We start from the raw sequence: 13,826 nt of genomic DNA, 5'->3' as shown, positions 1-13,826 counted from the left end.
TCTCACCAGATTTGACCCTGTCGTGGGGGACCTCAACACAGGTGAGTTTGGCTCCTACCTCTGCTTCAGAGCTTCTTTCTTCTGCTCTGGAGATTCCTTTGGCCCCGACAACCCTTTTATTGGATCTGGGGTGTTCTTCAGAGCAGAGGCAAGACTGCCTTTGAAGTCATGAGGAGGGTTCTGACTACTTCCACGTCTGAGACACAGTCCCCTTGGATCTTCCTCCCAGTTCTGCGCAGGTGTCTTTGGCTTCTCACATACCCTCTCCACAGAACCGCAGAGACACCAGGCCTCAGGATGCCCAACAAGGGACCCCCCCCCTTCTGAAACTTCCCCAGAATATCCCATTGAGGAGGTCCCTCTGAAGAGGACTTGCAAGAGGAAGCATCTTGACTTCCTCGAAGGAGTCCATCACCTCTGATACCAACCTCGATGAAGCAGAAGGGTCCCCACGATCACCTTCTGAAGATGTCTCCTTTAAAGACATTGTGAAAATTTTAAAGCAGAGGGGTGACTGGCAGTCCACATCCCCTTCAGCTGAGGAGTCTGTTTACCTGAAGGCCTTTGGGTCTCGCCCTTCGACCTCTTGGGTGACCCCTCCTTCCAATGAGCTTATTGAATTAATCTGTCAGAAGGCTTGGGAGACCCCAGACTCCATAGAACCTTCTCGTAGGAGGGCAAATACATTACAGCCCCTAAGGACAAGACATTCATGACGAAAGATGTAGCAGTTGATGCCATGGTCATGGTGGCAGCCACCAAAAAGGAGCTGTTTGAGTCCAGTTCCTCTATCCGTCCTCTGAATAAGGATTCTCAAACCATTGGTAGGTATGGGAAACGCGTCTTTTCGTTGGCTATCTTTGCCTTACGGTCACTGAACTACCTTACCCACTTCACAAGATTACAGAGGTACCTGTTAAAGGAACTATCAGACTCCTTCCAAGGAGCTGTATCTGATGCGGTGGCAGATAAAGTCAATGCTCAGCTCGCAACACTCAATTCAGTTGTGAACTCATCCATGAGGCTGATATTGTATGCAGCAGATGGAACGAGTAGGCTGGCGGGTTCAGGCATCTCTCTCAGGAGGCAGGCCTGGATGCGCCTTTGCGATTTCACTGAGCCTTTCAAGTCTTCCTTCATTAACTCCCCTTTTGATGGCTCTTCTCTTTTTGGGCCTAAAGTTAAAGAGATGCTTACCAGGTGTGAACAGGAAGACAAGAACTTATCTGCCATTGGAGTGTGTTTTTCTGCACCTACCAGACCCTTCCCCAAAGGTCAGAGAGGTGATGGGAAAAAGTTCAGATAGTCACAAAGGTCTTTACAAGACAAACAAGGTCCTGTAGAGGTAGAGGGGGGGAATAATAAAAGACTCTGCCCTTGTGGCAGGGGAGGCTAGCAGATTCAGGGTGCCAGAGAATCTTTTTGGTAGACCCTTCCAGTGCTCCTGAAGGAGTGCCTGATTGCTCACCTCTGGAGGCAGTTGGGGGTCGATTGCCCCTGCACCATGAAAGATGTCAAAAGTTAAACGACAAATGGGTGCAGGACATAATATCCAGATGATATGTCATTCCCTTCTCCTTCCCCACTCTTATAAACAAGTCAGTTGCAGACATTCCACCCATTCAAAAGGAACAAGCAACATTAAAAATCCAAAAGTTGCTAAGATAAAGAGTCATCCCAGAAGTCCCCGCAGACCAGAGAGGATCCGGAACTTACTCAGGATTCTTTTTAGTCCCAAAGAAAACAGCGGACTGGAGACCCGTTTTGGACCTCAGCAATTTGAACAAATCTGTGAAAAAGAACAAGTTCCGGACAGTAACACAGCAGTTGATACTTCTATTACTGGAAAAAGACAATTGGATGTGCTCTATAGACCTTCAGGATGTATAGTACCACATTTGAATAGAAAGGCAATCCAGAAGGTACTTCCTCTTCCGGCTAGGAGCCAGTCACTTCCAGTTTCAAGCTCTGCCCTTTGGTCTCACTATAGCCCCCAGAGTGTTCAAATGCACGGCAGTAGTAGCGGCTCACCTGAGACGTCGAGGATTCCTGGTGTTTACGTATCTGGACGACTGGCTCATAACCTTCCTGACCAGGCATCTTCTGCTACAAGCCAGGGACTGTACTCTTTAACTCTGTTCCTCCCTAGGTATTACCATAAATAACGAAAAATCTGCTCTAGGGCCATGTCAAAACTTAGTCTTCATAGGAGCAGAGATAAACAGAACTACACTGATAGTAAGACTCCCTCAAGACAGAGTAGAAGATCTTCACCATTATGTAAGATTGTTAATCAGGAAGATGTGAGCTTCTGCAAAACTGGTTCTCCAAGTACTGGAGAAAATGGGTGTGTCAATTGTACTCATTCCCCTAGCTCGTCTTCATATGAGAATACTTCAGTGGTTACTTTTCCCCCAATGGTCAATCCTAGAACTTCCTATGTCACACAAAATCATGATAACCAACTCCTGCAAAAAGGCTCTCCAATGGTGGATTCACTCTCTCCTTTAGTATCTCAAGTCCGTCAGTTTATCCCCGCTCAACCCCAGGCCATGGGGGTCATTATTTAGGAAAAACAGTTCAAGGCATCTGGCACGAACAACAGGCTCATTTGCACATAAACATCCTTCAGGTAAGGGCAGTGCTTTTAGCATTGCAAGCATTTCATGACACACTCCCTCTAGGAACGATGGCAGTCCAGTCAGACAACATGTCTGTAGTCTGGTACATAAACAAAAGAGGGTAACCAGATCTTACCCTTTTTGTTGAGAAGCTCTGAGGGTCTGGCAATGAGCAACAGCTTTCAGCTGCTTTCTGATAGCAATGTACATCCCTGGGAAATACAGCGTGATTGCAGACATACTATGGCGACACGAGTGGTCCCTCAGTCAGAAAGTTACGGAAGAGATTGTCTGGAAATGAGGCCAGCCTAGCTGTGATCTCTTGGCATCTCACACCAATGCCAAATGCAGCAACTACTTTGCCCTGATCCTTCCCACGAGGGAGTCACCAAGGGATGCACTTGTTCACGATTGGCCTCCAGGACTTCTTTATACCTTTCCTCCAATCCCTCTAATTCCCAGGTTTTTGCAGAAAGCAAGTTTGTTGGAGATGACAGTAATCCTGATTTCCCCCTATTGACCTCATCAACTCTGGTTCCCCTTTCTTCAGCCTCATCTTCAGGATGAACCATGGATTCTGAACTCTGATCTTCAGATTCACCCGTCAGGAATGGTTCATCCCAACCTGGACAATCTTAAACTAACAGCTTGGATGCTCCTGTTCCCCTGATTGCCAAGTGTCCTCTCCTTTCATCTCCATTCATATTTTGTTATCTTCCCATAAAACATCTACATGAAAACTGTGTAGAAGTAAATGGAAGCTATTTATTACATGGGCCAGCAGTAATCAGATAGGTCCCTTTTCTGTGCCCATACATTCTATTTTAGAATGTTTTTTGGCAAAACTTTTCATTGAAGGGGTTGCTGCAGCCACTGTTAGTCCAGTTGGCAGCAATTTCAAATTTCCATATAGGAGAAAATCGTTCTGGTATCATGTCACAAGCAATTTGTAAGGCATTCTTAAAAGGAACTACCAACGGTAAGACCCCCATACAGGAACCTGTCACCACCCTGGTATCTGAATTTCATTTTGTCAAATATCTGTGCTCCCTTTGAACCATCTGCTACCTGTGATGTTGGAATATCTCTCCTGGAAAAAACTCTCTTTAGTGGCTATTACTTCATCTAGGAGAGTTTCTGGATTACAAGCTTTGTCTGCCAAGCCACCATTCCTAGTCTTTCATAAGGACAGAGTTTATATATGTACCAACACATCCTTCTACCCAAGGTTGTGTCAGAAAGTAACCTCATTCAATCTATTGACATGCCAGTTTTCTTCCCAAACTTCCAAAATAAAGGAGAATATTCACTGCATCTTCTGGATGTTCATCAACAGTTACGTTTCTACTTAAATATAACTTCAGAATTTAGAAAATCAGATCATCTCTATATTTTTTATTCTGATATTAGAAAAGGTCAGCCAGTCACCAAAGTTACCTTATCCAAATGGCTTACACTGTGTATATCCTACATTTATAATTCTAAAAATAGAGCTCTTTCTAATCCCGTTAAAGCTCATTCCACTAGTCGGTAGCCGCATCTGCAGCCTTTCAAACTAGGTTACCTGTTGCTCGTCCCTCTGTAACATAGAAGACAAGCAGACGGGGTATTTTGTTTAGATGCTTTAATACATAGAAACACATCAGGAAATTATCCTGATGTCGTCCTTATTCTTTACCTGGGCTAGAAAGCTCTGAAAATGGCACACTTGTATGCCTCTTAAACAAGCATGCTGACGCACACCTAGAGTTCACATACAGCTTCTGGGAGATGGCTTCTGAGTTTCAGAAGGCTGGTCAGATGGGGTCATTATCACATCATCAAACATATTATTTAGCGAACGCTTATTAGTTGAACACTTAAGTGAAAACACTAAATAGCGAATGTTTAAGTGAAACGTTTCACTGGGTTAAAAACCAGTTGACCAACCCAGCAAACCACAGAAAAACATCGCCAAACAAAACCCATCATAGTGGGGGGCTATGCCCCCCACTCCCTCCTAAAGTGGAAGGCTGCCTCTCAACTAAATATACCAACTCCAAGATCGCACTACAGTGGGGAAGAGGGCATATCCCCAGGTAATAGCTGATCAGTTGTTTTCCCAGCAAAAATGTTTTGCTTAAATGAACGTTTGCTATTTAGTGTTTTCGCTTATTAGTGTTCGACTAAAGCATTCGTTAAGTAGTACATTCGATGATATGATATAGACTCATGCAGATGTCCTGGACCTTTGTGGGGAAGTCTCAGATGTTATAAATTCTACAACAGTGATATATTCAAGCATCTACCAATTATAGTAAGTTACTTATATAATCTTGTGGGTTTTCTCCAAGTGCTCTGGTTTCTTCCCACATTAAAAATACAATCAGTAGCTTGATTGGACACTAAATTCCTTGCAGGTATAAGTGTGTGTGCATGTGGTACAGAAGAACATCTGCAGCAATGCTAGCCACCCATCGATGTGTACATGGGCTGTAGATGATGGCTACTGTTAATATGACACCCCGACCCCATGGGCAAAAACATGGAGGGAGTTATGGATGGATGGACCTATACAGTTGTACTTTGTCCAGTTACCTGCATAATCTCTTCCATTACACCCCCACCCCTCTTCCCCTACTTCCAGTAGCTTTGTCCTCCTAATCACTTTTTCATCTTAAAAATATCATAAAATGGGTTGAAAGATTGGTTTAGTAATCTTCCTGGTTGCAGTAAGCCTAGAACCAATAACTTCTTCCTTTGCTGATAAAACTTAAAATACTTCATTCTCCAGTCACTGTTCTGTTTTTAATAGTTTCTTGTGTGTGTTTGTGTTGAAGCACATTCCTCTTTCTTTAGAAAAGATGTTTTATCTTCCTGCTTCTTGGAGCCAGCTCTTTCATCAACATCACTGATTACAGACTAATGTCACCCCCTCCCTGTCTAAGCCAAATTACTTTAGAAAGCTGTTAAAAGCAAGCCTTATCTAAAAAATGTGATGTCTTTCTTTTCTTGGTTTACTTCTGGGAGAAGTACCAAATTGCAGTCTTCTCTCTATTTCTTGCAACTATGAACATCAGTTTACTGACTGTGACAGTGTTCATTTTGGCTTTTAGTGTAGTCAAGTCATAATCTTCTGTTTGATTTATAACTTTCTGCAATGTTCAGACAGGAAACTATTACATTGTTCAGAAGTTACCTTGCTGAAAGTTCCTATAAGGACAAGTTTGTTTCCTCTAGTTCACTGACACACTTAATTCAGATGTCTGTCAAGGCTCTGTACTTGAACTCCCTTTATTTCACCTTATTAACTCCCACTCTTACGATCATCTGTACAACCTCATTTTGTACTTTGATTGTGGTGTTCCTTTCAGACGGTCTACTTCTGAACGTACTGTTAAGCAGATTTCAGCAGGCCTCCAAAACTCCTCATATTCTTTGATAATAGCTAACTTACTCTTAATAAAGGTATGTTTTGGGGCACATCAGCTCTAGACTCAGACCTTTCCACAGGAAAAAAAAAGTCGGTTACCAGAGCAATACTAAAGGAATTTTACTCTATTCTTTAAAAACCTTGGCATTTTCTTTGACTCGGCACTTTGTCTACTGAGATCACTTGGAAAGTAAGATCAAAAACTTTGGCTGCTCTGATGCTATCTAGGTCCTCCACCCCAGAATCCTCATCAACAATAGTCAAAGGAATACTTCAGTCCCAGTTAAAGTATGGATTTCTCTTTATTACCAATGCTTTCAGCAAAGATCTGTGGCCAGCTGATTGTTTCTGTTCGAATAGAATTTGCTCATATATCATTTGGAACTTCATGCAGCAAGATCTGACTTTCTGAAATGTTTCTTGCGCTTCATTATCTCCTTCCTTCCAGTGAGGTTTTGTGCTGTACTGCTTGAGATTCTTCATATCTGTAACTCACAGGAGAGGGATATAACAAACAGTACTTAATTCTTTAGCAGGTGATCTTCGGTAAGCCTTCTGAACTGAGTGCTTTTAACCATTCTTCTGTCTTTTTTTTTTTGGATTTTACCTCCAGCCTCTTCTGGTATCTGAAAACCTTTGACGTGTAACCAATTTATAATTTTAGACCCCTGTTTAGTACTTGTTCTGGTCTTGTTTGTTTCATGCTACAGAACTGGAAGTATAGTACCAAGCATGCCCTCCTGTACCAGTGTGCCTGTATCAGGGGAGGCATGTGATCTTGAAATCCTGAAGAATTTTGCCAAGAGATTTCTCTCAAGATGCCACACAGCACTTGGTTCTTGGGTAAGGTGCTTCCTGTTTGGAGTCTACACGTCCTCCTTTTGGTCACAAGCATATTTGATGGGTGCTGAAATTCCTTCCATATCCCAAATAAATAGGAGAATGGGCAAACCCAAATTACCCCTAGGTATGTGTGCCATGTTATTGTATAATCTTGTGATAGGTTGGTGCCCTGTTCAAGATTAGTTTCATCCTTTTGCACTTGTTATGTGCTGGGATAAGCTTCTGCTCTCCTGCAGCCCAGTTGGTAATTGTCAAATGAATGACTGAGTTCTCCCAGGATGGCAAATGCAGCTATTACCCACTGTAGAAAGCCTTGCCAAAAACAAGCTGGTATGGTAAGTACTTGTGTATTTATTATTGTGCAACTTTTAATTTCTCTAAATATTTTGGGCTTCTAATACCATGATGGGAATGGACCCCATACCCAAGTCAAAGTACGATTAACGTTCATGAAATTAGTATTGCAACCTGTATGAGCCACTTAATTAACTATCAAGTTTTCTAGTTTTGTTGGTGTTTTGTTTTTGATATCTTGAACATGTTGCTAATTTAAACTTTTCTTTCAGTTCATCAAAGGCCAAGAGAAGATCCTCTAATGGAGTTAACAGTTAATGATCATGATTTCAACTCTGGGAAGGCTCAGTTTCTGGAGCTGGAAATTCAGGAAGCATTTCTTCGGTTTATGGCATCTATTCTGAAAGGATATAGGGCATACCTCCAGCCAATCACACAGGCTCCTTCTGAGAAAGCTACTGATGCTAGTTCATTGTTTGACTTGCAAGGTAGGCAATCTTGATTTTCAGAAGTTCTGAATATGTGTGGAGGCTAACTACTGTATGTATTTCCCATTTTACTGCCGGCAAAAAATTCTGCAGCATTTAAGCTTTATACACCAAACTTTTTGTCTTACCTTTTTTAAACATCTTCATTAACTCATCACATTTTAAACTGTGATGTGAGCTTACTAGCATTATAAGAAAAGAAAAACTGTAACAAGTTTCCATTGTTGTTGTCATGCAGTGTGCATATGTTTTCTTTTTAACAAATTTCATTCACACCAGCATTACTTAAATAGCTAAATTCTTGCCTTCCCTTTAAACCTCACTACTTCTTCTCCTGAGCATTATTCTGCATGTATTGTTCCGACATATTCTATTTTATTCTTTTACCAAAGATCCCACCTCTAGTTCTTTTATCTCCTTTATAATGTTCAGAATTTGCATAACATTTGGCAGAGGTATAAAATACCTATGCAAATCCTTTCATGCAAAAATCTGAAACCTTCTGGACTTTTGTTTCATTCTTGGGGAACCTTACAAATTACTTCCATTTGTTGCTTTGCAAATAGCCTTTCAAATCTCTTTTTCCAGCCTTATCTGTTAATTGATTCTTATAGGTTCATAGGTAGGTACTAGGCTGTCTACCCGAGGGCATTTATAAGCCTAGCCAGAGTGTGTCGGTCTTCGCTGCCCCATTGATTAATTAACTGATCCTCTGTTAAGCAGAGCCAATGAAGTATCCCAGGGGTGTATTTTCTGTTACGCATCCACTCGTCAAGGTTTCTCTTGAAGAGTGTTAGTGAGGGGCTCTGCCTGATGTAATTTGCAATTTTGTTCCAAAGTATGGGGGGAGTCTCTGTGACAGGAATCTATCCCTCCAGCATGTTCTGTTTATTGTTGTGGTGAGGTTTAACTCACTAGAGCACGTGGCTCGCAGTGACTTGGATTTCTTTAGGTGGAGCATGTCCATCATTTCTGAGTTGGACATGGCTTTGTAAGTCAGGCAGAGATCACCTCTGAGTAAGCAATATGCCACTGAGTACAGCCGGAGTTTTTTCAGTCGGGCTGCATAGGACATATGTTTGAGGCCAGTAATCCTCTTGGTGAGGTACTTTTGTGGTCTTTCCAACTGTTGGAAGTGTCTTGTGAGGTACATCACAAGTGGGGCATTGTACTGTATGATGGGTCTAATGAGTGATGAGTTAGAGGGGTACTGTAGCCTCTTTATTTCTAGATGCAAACCCTGTAGTAATTAGGCCACATAGAAAGATTTCCTAACTACTTTGGCAATATGATTGTCAAAGGAGAGATTACTATCTACCTGGGTCCCCAGATCTCTTATTACCTCTTCTGTATTAAGGGGGCTGCCACCTATGTGGTAATTCGTGGGTGTTTTGTTTTTCCCAAATGGGATGACTATGCATTTTTTGGCATTTAGCTTGAGGCCATGACTTTGACACCAGGTGTCTGTCTCAGTAAGGCCCTTTTGGAGGATGTCCATGTCAGCCGGAGAGTCAGTTATGGCTCCCAGTTTGCAGTCATCGGCGAACTTGGTTAGCCATAGTCCTCCTGTGTTTGCCTGTACTTCTGAGAAGTATATGTAGGGGTCCCAGGACCGAGCCTTGTGGGACACCACTTGTGACTGGTTTAGAGTCGGACCTGGAGCCCGCTAGTCTTACCGTGTGAGTTCTGTCTGTAAGCCAGTTGGAAACCCATCTCATTTATGTTCAGGCTGGTGAGTTTTTCTGTAATACCCAAGTGGGGAATGGTGTCAAAAGCCTTGGCGAGGTCAAGGTAGGCTGTGTGAACCACCTTTCCCTCGTCTATGGCCTTGGTGACTGTCTCGAAGAAGTCAACCAGATTTAGTAGGCATGATCTGCCCTTAACAAAGCCGAACTGGGTCTGGTCAAGTATTTGGAGGTTCCCAATGTCTTTGTTAATGAGTTCCATGATGATGCACTCCATAGCCTTGCAGACCAGGCTAGTCAGGCTTATGGGGCGATAGTTACCAGGGTCAGTTGTGGCCCCTCCTTTGTAGAGAGGAATAACCATTGCTGTGTGCCATTCTATGGGTACGTAGTCTGTGGAGAGGCTGAGGTTGAACAGCGTGTTTAGGTGGGGGGCTAGTTCGTTCTGTACTTTGTGCAAGATGCAGCCTGGGATACCATCTGGTCCCATTGACGCTGTGTTTTTGGCTTTTGAAAGGGCTGTTTTCACCTTTTTGTCTGTTATTTTTGGGACACTACACTTTTCCAGTATTGTTGTGGGCCCTTTTGGAGGTGGGGGGAGGTGAAGTTTGCACTGAATCTATCTGCCAGGATGTTAGCAATATCAGTAGGTTCAGTTTATTTTGTGCTTTTTTGCACTAGTTCAGTGCATATCTGCAAGTTACCACTTAGATTCTTAACATAGCTAAAGAAGGCGTCGTGGTTATCGTTTGAATCCTTGGCTATTTTTCTTTCGAAGTTAGCCTTGGATGATTTCATGAGGTACCTTAGTTTCTTACTGATACTGAACAGGGATGTCTTTCCTCCTTGGGATTTGCTTTTTTTCTGAACTAGTTTCCTCCTCCTATTGTATAGCCTGTTTATTGCAGGGGTCCACCAAACTGGTTTCCTTCACTTAGAGGAGTGAGTCTTGGTTTTGCTAGGGATGGCACGATCCATGCATCCTTGTAGGTGCTCATAGAGTGCATTTGTAAAGGTTTCTGCATCTTGGGCAGCGTTATCCTTTAGCATGGGGGCTGTAAAACTTACCACCTTTGTCTTAAGTAAGGTGAAGTTTGCTTTAGAAACGTTTTTTACTGTGGTTTCCTTAGTTGGGGGTGGTGGTGGGGTGTGACATCCAGAGTGATTAGTTTATGGTCTGATCTAACCAGTGACAGGTTGACCTCCGGTGTGGAACACCTGTCGCCCATGTTGGTGATGACCAGGTCCAATATGTTTTCACCTCTGGTAGGGGAGTTTACCAGCAGATCCAGGGCATTTGAGTTGATGAATTCCAGGAAGTTTTGGGCCTGGGAATTTGTACTCGAGTAGTTTTCCCAGTGAATGGTAGAGTAATTGAAATCGCCCAATATCATGGTGTTCGGTAGGACCTTCATGTTTTCCAGTGTCTCCAGAAAGGTGAAATGGTGGTCCTGGGTCATGGAGGGTGATCTGTAGAAGGCCACAATTTGCATTGCAGATTTGCCTGATATTAGTTGAACATGGATGATCTCAGAGGTATCATGCTGCGCCACTAACCTGAAGGTGTAGGTATCCTTGATGAATATGGATACACTCCCTCCTTTTGTGTTATGGTCCGTGTTCTGTGGCCGAAACATGTGGTATGAGTTGTAGCCCGGTAGTGCTGGGGTGCTGTTTGGAGCCTTGAACCAGGTTTCAGTTACTGCACAGATGTCAACGTTCTCCATACTGAGGAGTGCTTCGAGCGTGTGCATTTTGAGATTTAAACTCCTGACATTGAGTAGCATAACCCTCAGTTTTTTATTAATTGTGCTGTTTACGGAGGTGGGTTTGACTTTTGAGCCTTGCCTAAAAAAGGCACTATGGAGGCAATAAGAGTCTTGGCCAGTATTCGAAAGCTTAGGGGTGACAGGTACAAGCCGTCTCTTGCAAAGCAATGTGGCTTGTCGAGCATGTCGTCCCAGGCTGACAGACACTGGATCCCCTTTGAATGACACCAGAAGCTTAGCCAATTGTTGAAATTGATAATTTTTTCTTTATACTGAGGTATCATTCTTGGTGAGGGCAGGATGCTACTCAGGGTCAGGGTCATATCAGCCTGGGCTGCATGATCAGAGAGCTCTTCCATGTCTCTTTTCATGTAGTCCAGGAAGGTATGTCTCAGGTCATTCACACCAACATGAACAATGGCAGAGTCATATTTGTACTTGTTCTGGAGTGACTGTTGGCATAATGGTTAAGGTGTTCACCTTATAGACACAAGGTGCAGGGTTCAAGTCTCTCATAGGGTAATTGACTAGGCTTAAACAATGGCCCACAGGGGCAGTTAGCCTAGTACTAATCTATGAATCTATGTTATGTGGCGGATTCTGGCTCCCGACAGGCAGCTAACAGTAACCTTCTGCTTGTCCATCCTAGTGAGTGGGACATCAGTGTGCCTGACTGTATTGTCACCTATTACTAGTGTGTTAGGTATGTTATTTCACCTTAAGAGCTGTGATTGTGCAGCACACTGATTTTGTGTTTTGTGTGTTGTCTGGTTTGTGACGGGAAGTGCTGGTTGTTTGGGTGTCTGCTTTGGGGGTATTATAGCTATCATACAGTTTTTCTGTATGCCGTGCTAGTTATCCCATGTTTAACAGCAAATTCTGTTTCAGACTCAATGAAAAACTCCAATACAGCTAGTCTTTTCACTTAGCCCACACTTATTATTTTGTCATTGCCTTTACTGTGTTATCAATCCTTGATAGGAGAAAATGGTTTCTAACCTGCAGTCTAAACTTCTGCTTAGCCTCATCCTACTCTATTACCTTTCCCTTCTGCATTATTTGTTCCCAGTACCCTGGTTTCTTAGATGATTTCCTGCTTTAAAATTCTAGCCGACTGTTGTGCATTTGCTGTACTCATACTTGCAGAAATACCTATTGGTAAAAATCCTTTCTCCATTTCCATGATGGTTAGTTCTTAGAATACACTTTGCTACTTTATGAATATAATATTCATTGTGGTGATTATTTTTCTTAGGGACTTTTAGTCAGAGTTCTATTATCTGTTAAGCTCCCCTTACCCCCTTGTTTCAGAATAGCTCTAAAGTACCCCATTACATCAAGTAGCTCATAACCACATTGCTCTGTTGATGAGGGTCTGTTTATCCTGCTTAACTCTTACCATATTCTCTTCTCAAATAAATTCCTTCAACTATTTAATTATCATCCAGAACATCTCCTCTGGTTGGTAAAAATATGCCTGACCTGTATATAAGCCTGACCTGTATATAAGCCTAATCGTACTAAAAATATTTTCACTGCTTGTATCTGATTCCTTATCCCTATCAAGCACTTCTGGTTTTTCAGTTCCTGTTATTTTTATTTAGTTTCTTTCCATGTATCCTGAACAAAATCCTTTTTAATCCATAACCTAAATACTTTATCGTATTGTGTCCCTCTGAGCATGAATATTGCTGAACCAATCTATATTTGTTTTATTTATTTATTTGACATTTATTGACAAGGGAAAGTCTGACTGAGCTAGTGCCCTTTTTCAGTGGAGGCCTGAGGAAAAAGCTCCACAGAATAAAATATACAGCGTTACAATTCAGAGTAGTTGTAATATTTATTTTATTTATTTATTTACATTTGTTAACCGGGTAGTGTCCGATTGGTTGAGAAAAAAAACAAAAAAACGTTTTCGGCTGAGACCCGGGGAGAAAAGCTCCACAACAAAAAGAAAATTAAGACACTGGAGGGTATAAATGTATCTCCAAACACCATCATATTGGGTGACTTCAACTACCCGAATATAGACTGGGAACATTACTCAAGCCCTAACTTTCTAGCCCAACGGTTCCTGGAGTTCATAAATTCAAATGCCATGGAACAGCTAGTCACTGTTCCCACGAGAGGAGAAAATATACTAGATCTCATTGTCACAAACATGGGGACAAAATGCTCCACACCGGAAGTATATCCCTCATTGGTGAGATCTGATCATAAACTAATCTCACTGGAAATCCACATCCCGCCCCACCCCAAACAAAAAAGACCATAGTGAAGAACTTCTCTAAAGCAAACTTCACACTACTCAAGACTAGTGTGGTATCCTTCAAGGCCCCTGAGCCAGTGGAAACCACAACCCAAGCTGCGGAAGCCCTTACAAAGGCCTTCTATGAACACCTCCAGGACTGCATGGATAAGGCAATCCCAAATAAAACCAAGACTCTTTCCACAAAGGGCAAACGTCCAGTCTGGTGGACCCCAGCCATTAACAAACTTTACAATAAGAGGAGAAAGCTATTACATGATAGAACAAAATCCATAAAAGGGAAGTCACCCCTGATCATTATTAGTAAAAAATACGAGCACTCATAAAATCAACTAAGGCCAATTTTGAGAGAAAAATTGCCATGGATTCAAAGGACAATCATAAGGCCTTTTTCAGCTATGTTAGGAACCTGGGTGGAAACTCCCAGATATGCTCAGAATTA

General features: G+C 42.4%; 1 protein-coding gene across 1 annotated transcript in view; it reads left to right on the top strand.

The window, feature by feature from the left end:
• The window catches only part of DENND4A (DENN domain containing 4A), a 2,763,357-nt gene that overhangs the window by 1,373,160 nt on the left and 1,376,371 nt on the right, over positions 1-13,826 (top strand). Inside the window, exon 16 of the mRNA XM_044077857.1 lies at positions 7,443-7,658. Coding sequence (XP_043933792.1) covers positions 7,443-7,658 — 216 coding nt within the window. The remainder of the gene's footprint in view (positions 1-7,442; positions 7,659-13,826) is intronic.

The sequence above is a fragment of the Protopterus annectens genome, chromosome 7.part0 (genome assembly GCF_019279795.1).
Source record: "Protopterus annectens isolate FY-2018-M chromosome 7.part0, PAN1.0, whole genome shotgun sequence".
In the NCBI taxonomy this organism is placed as follows: Eukaryota; Metazoa; Chordata; order Ceratodontiformes; family Protopteridae; genus Protopterus; species Protopterus annectens.
This window is presented reverse-complemented; position numbering and strand designations above follow the sequence as displayed.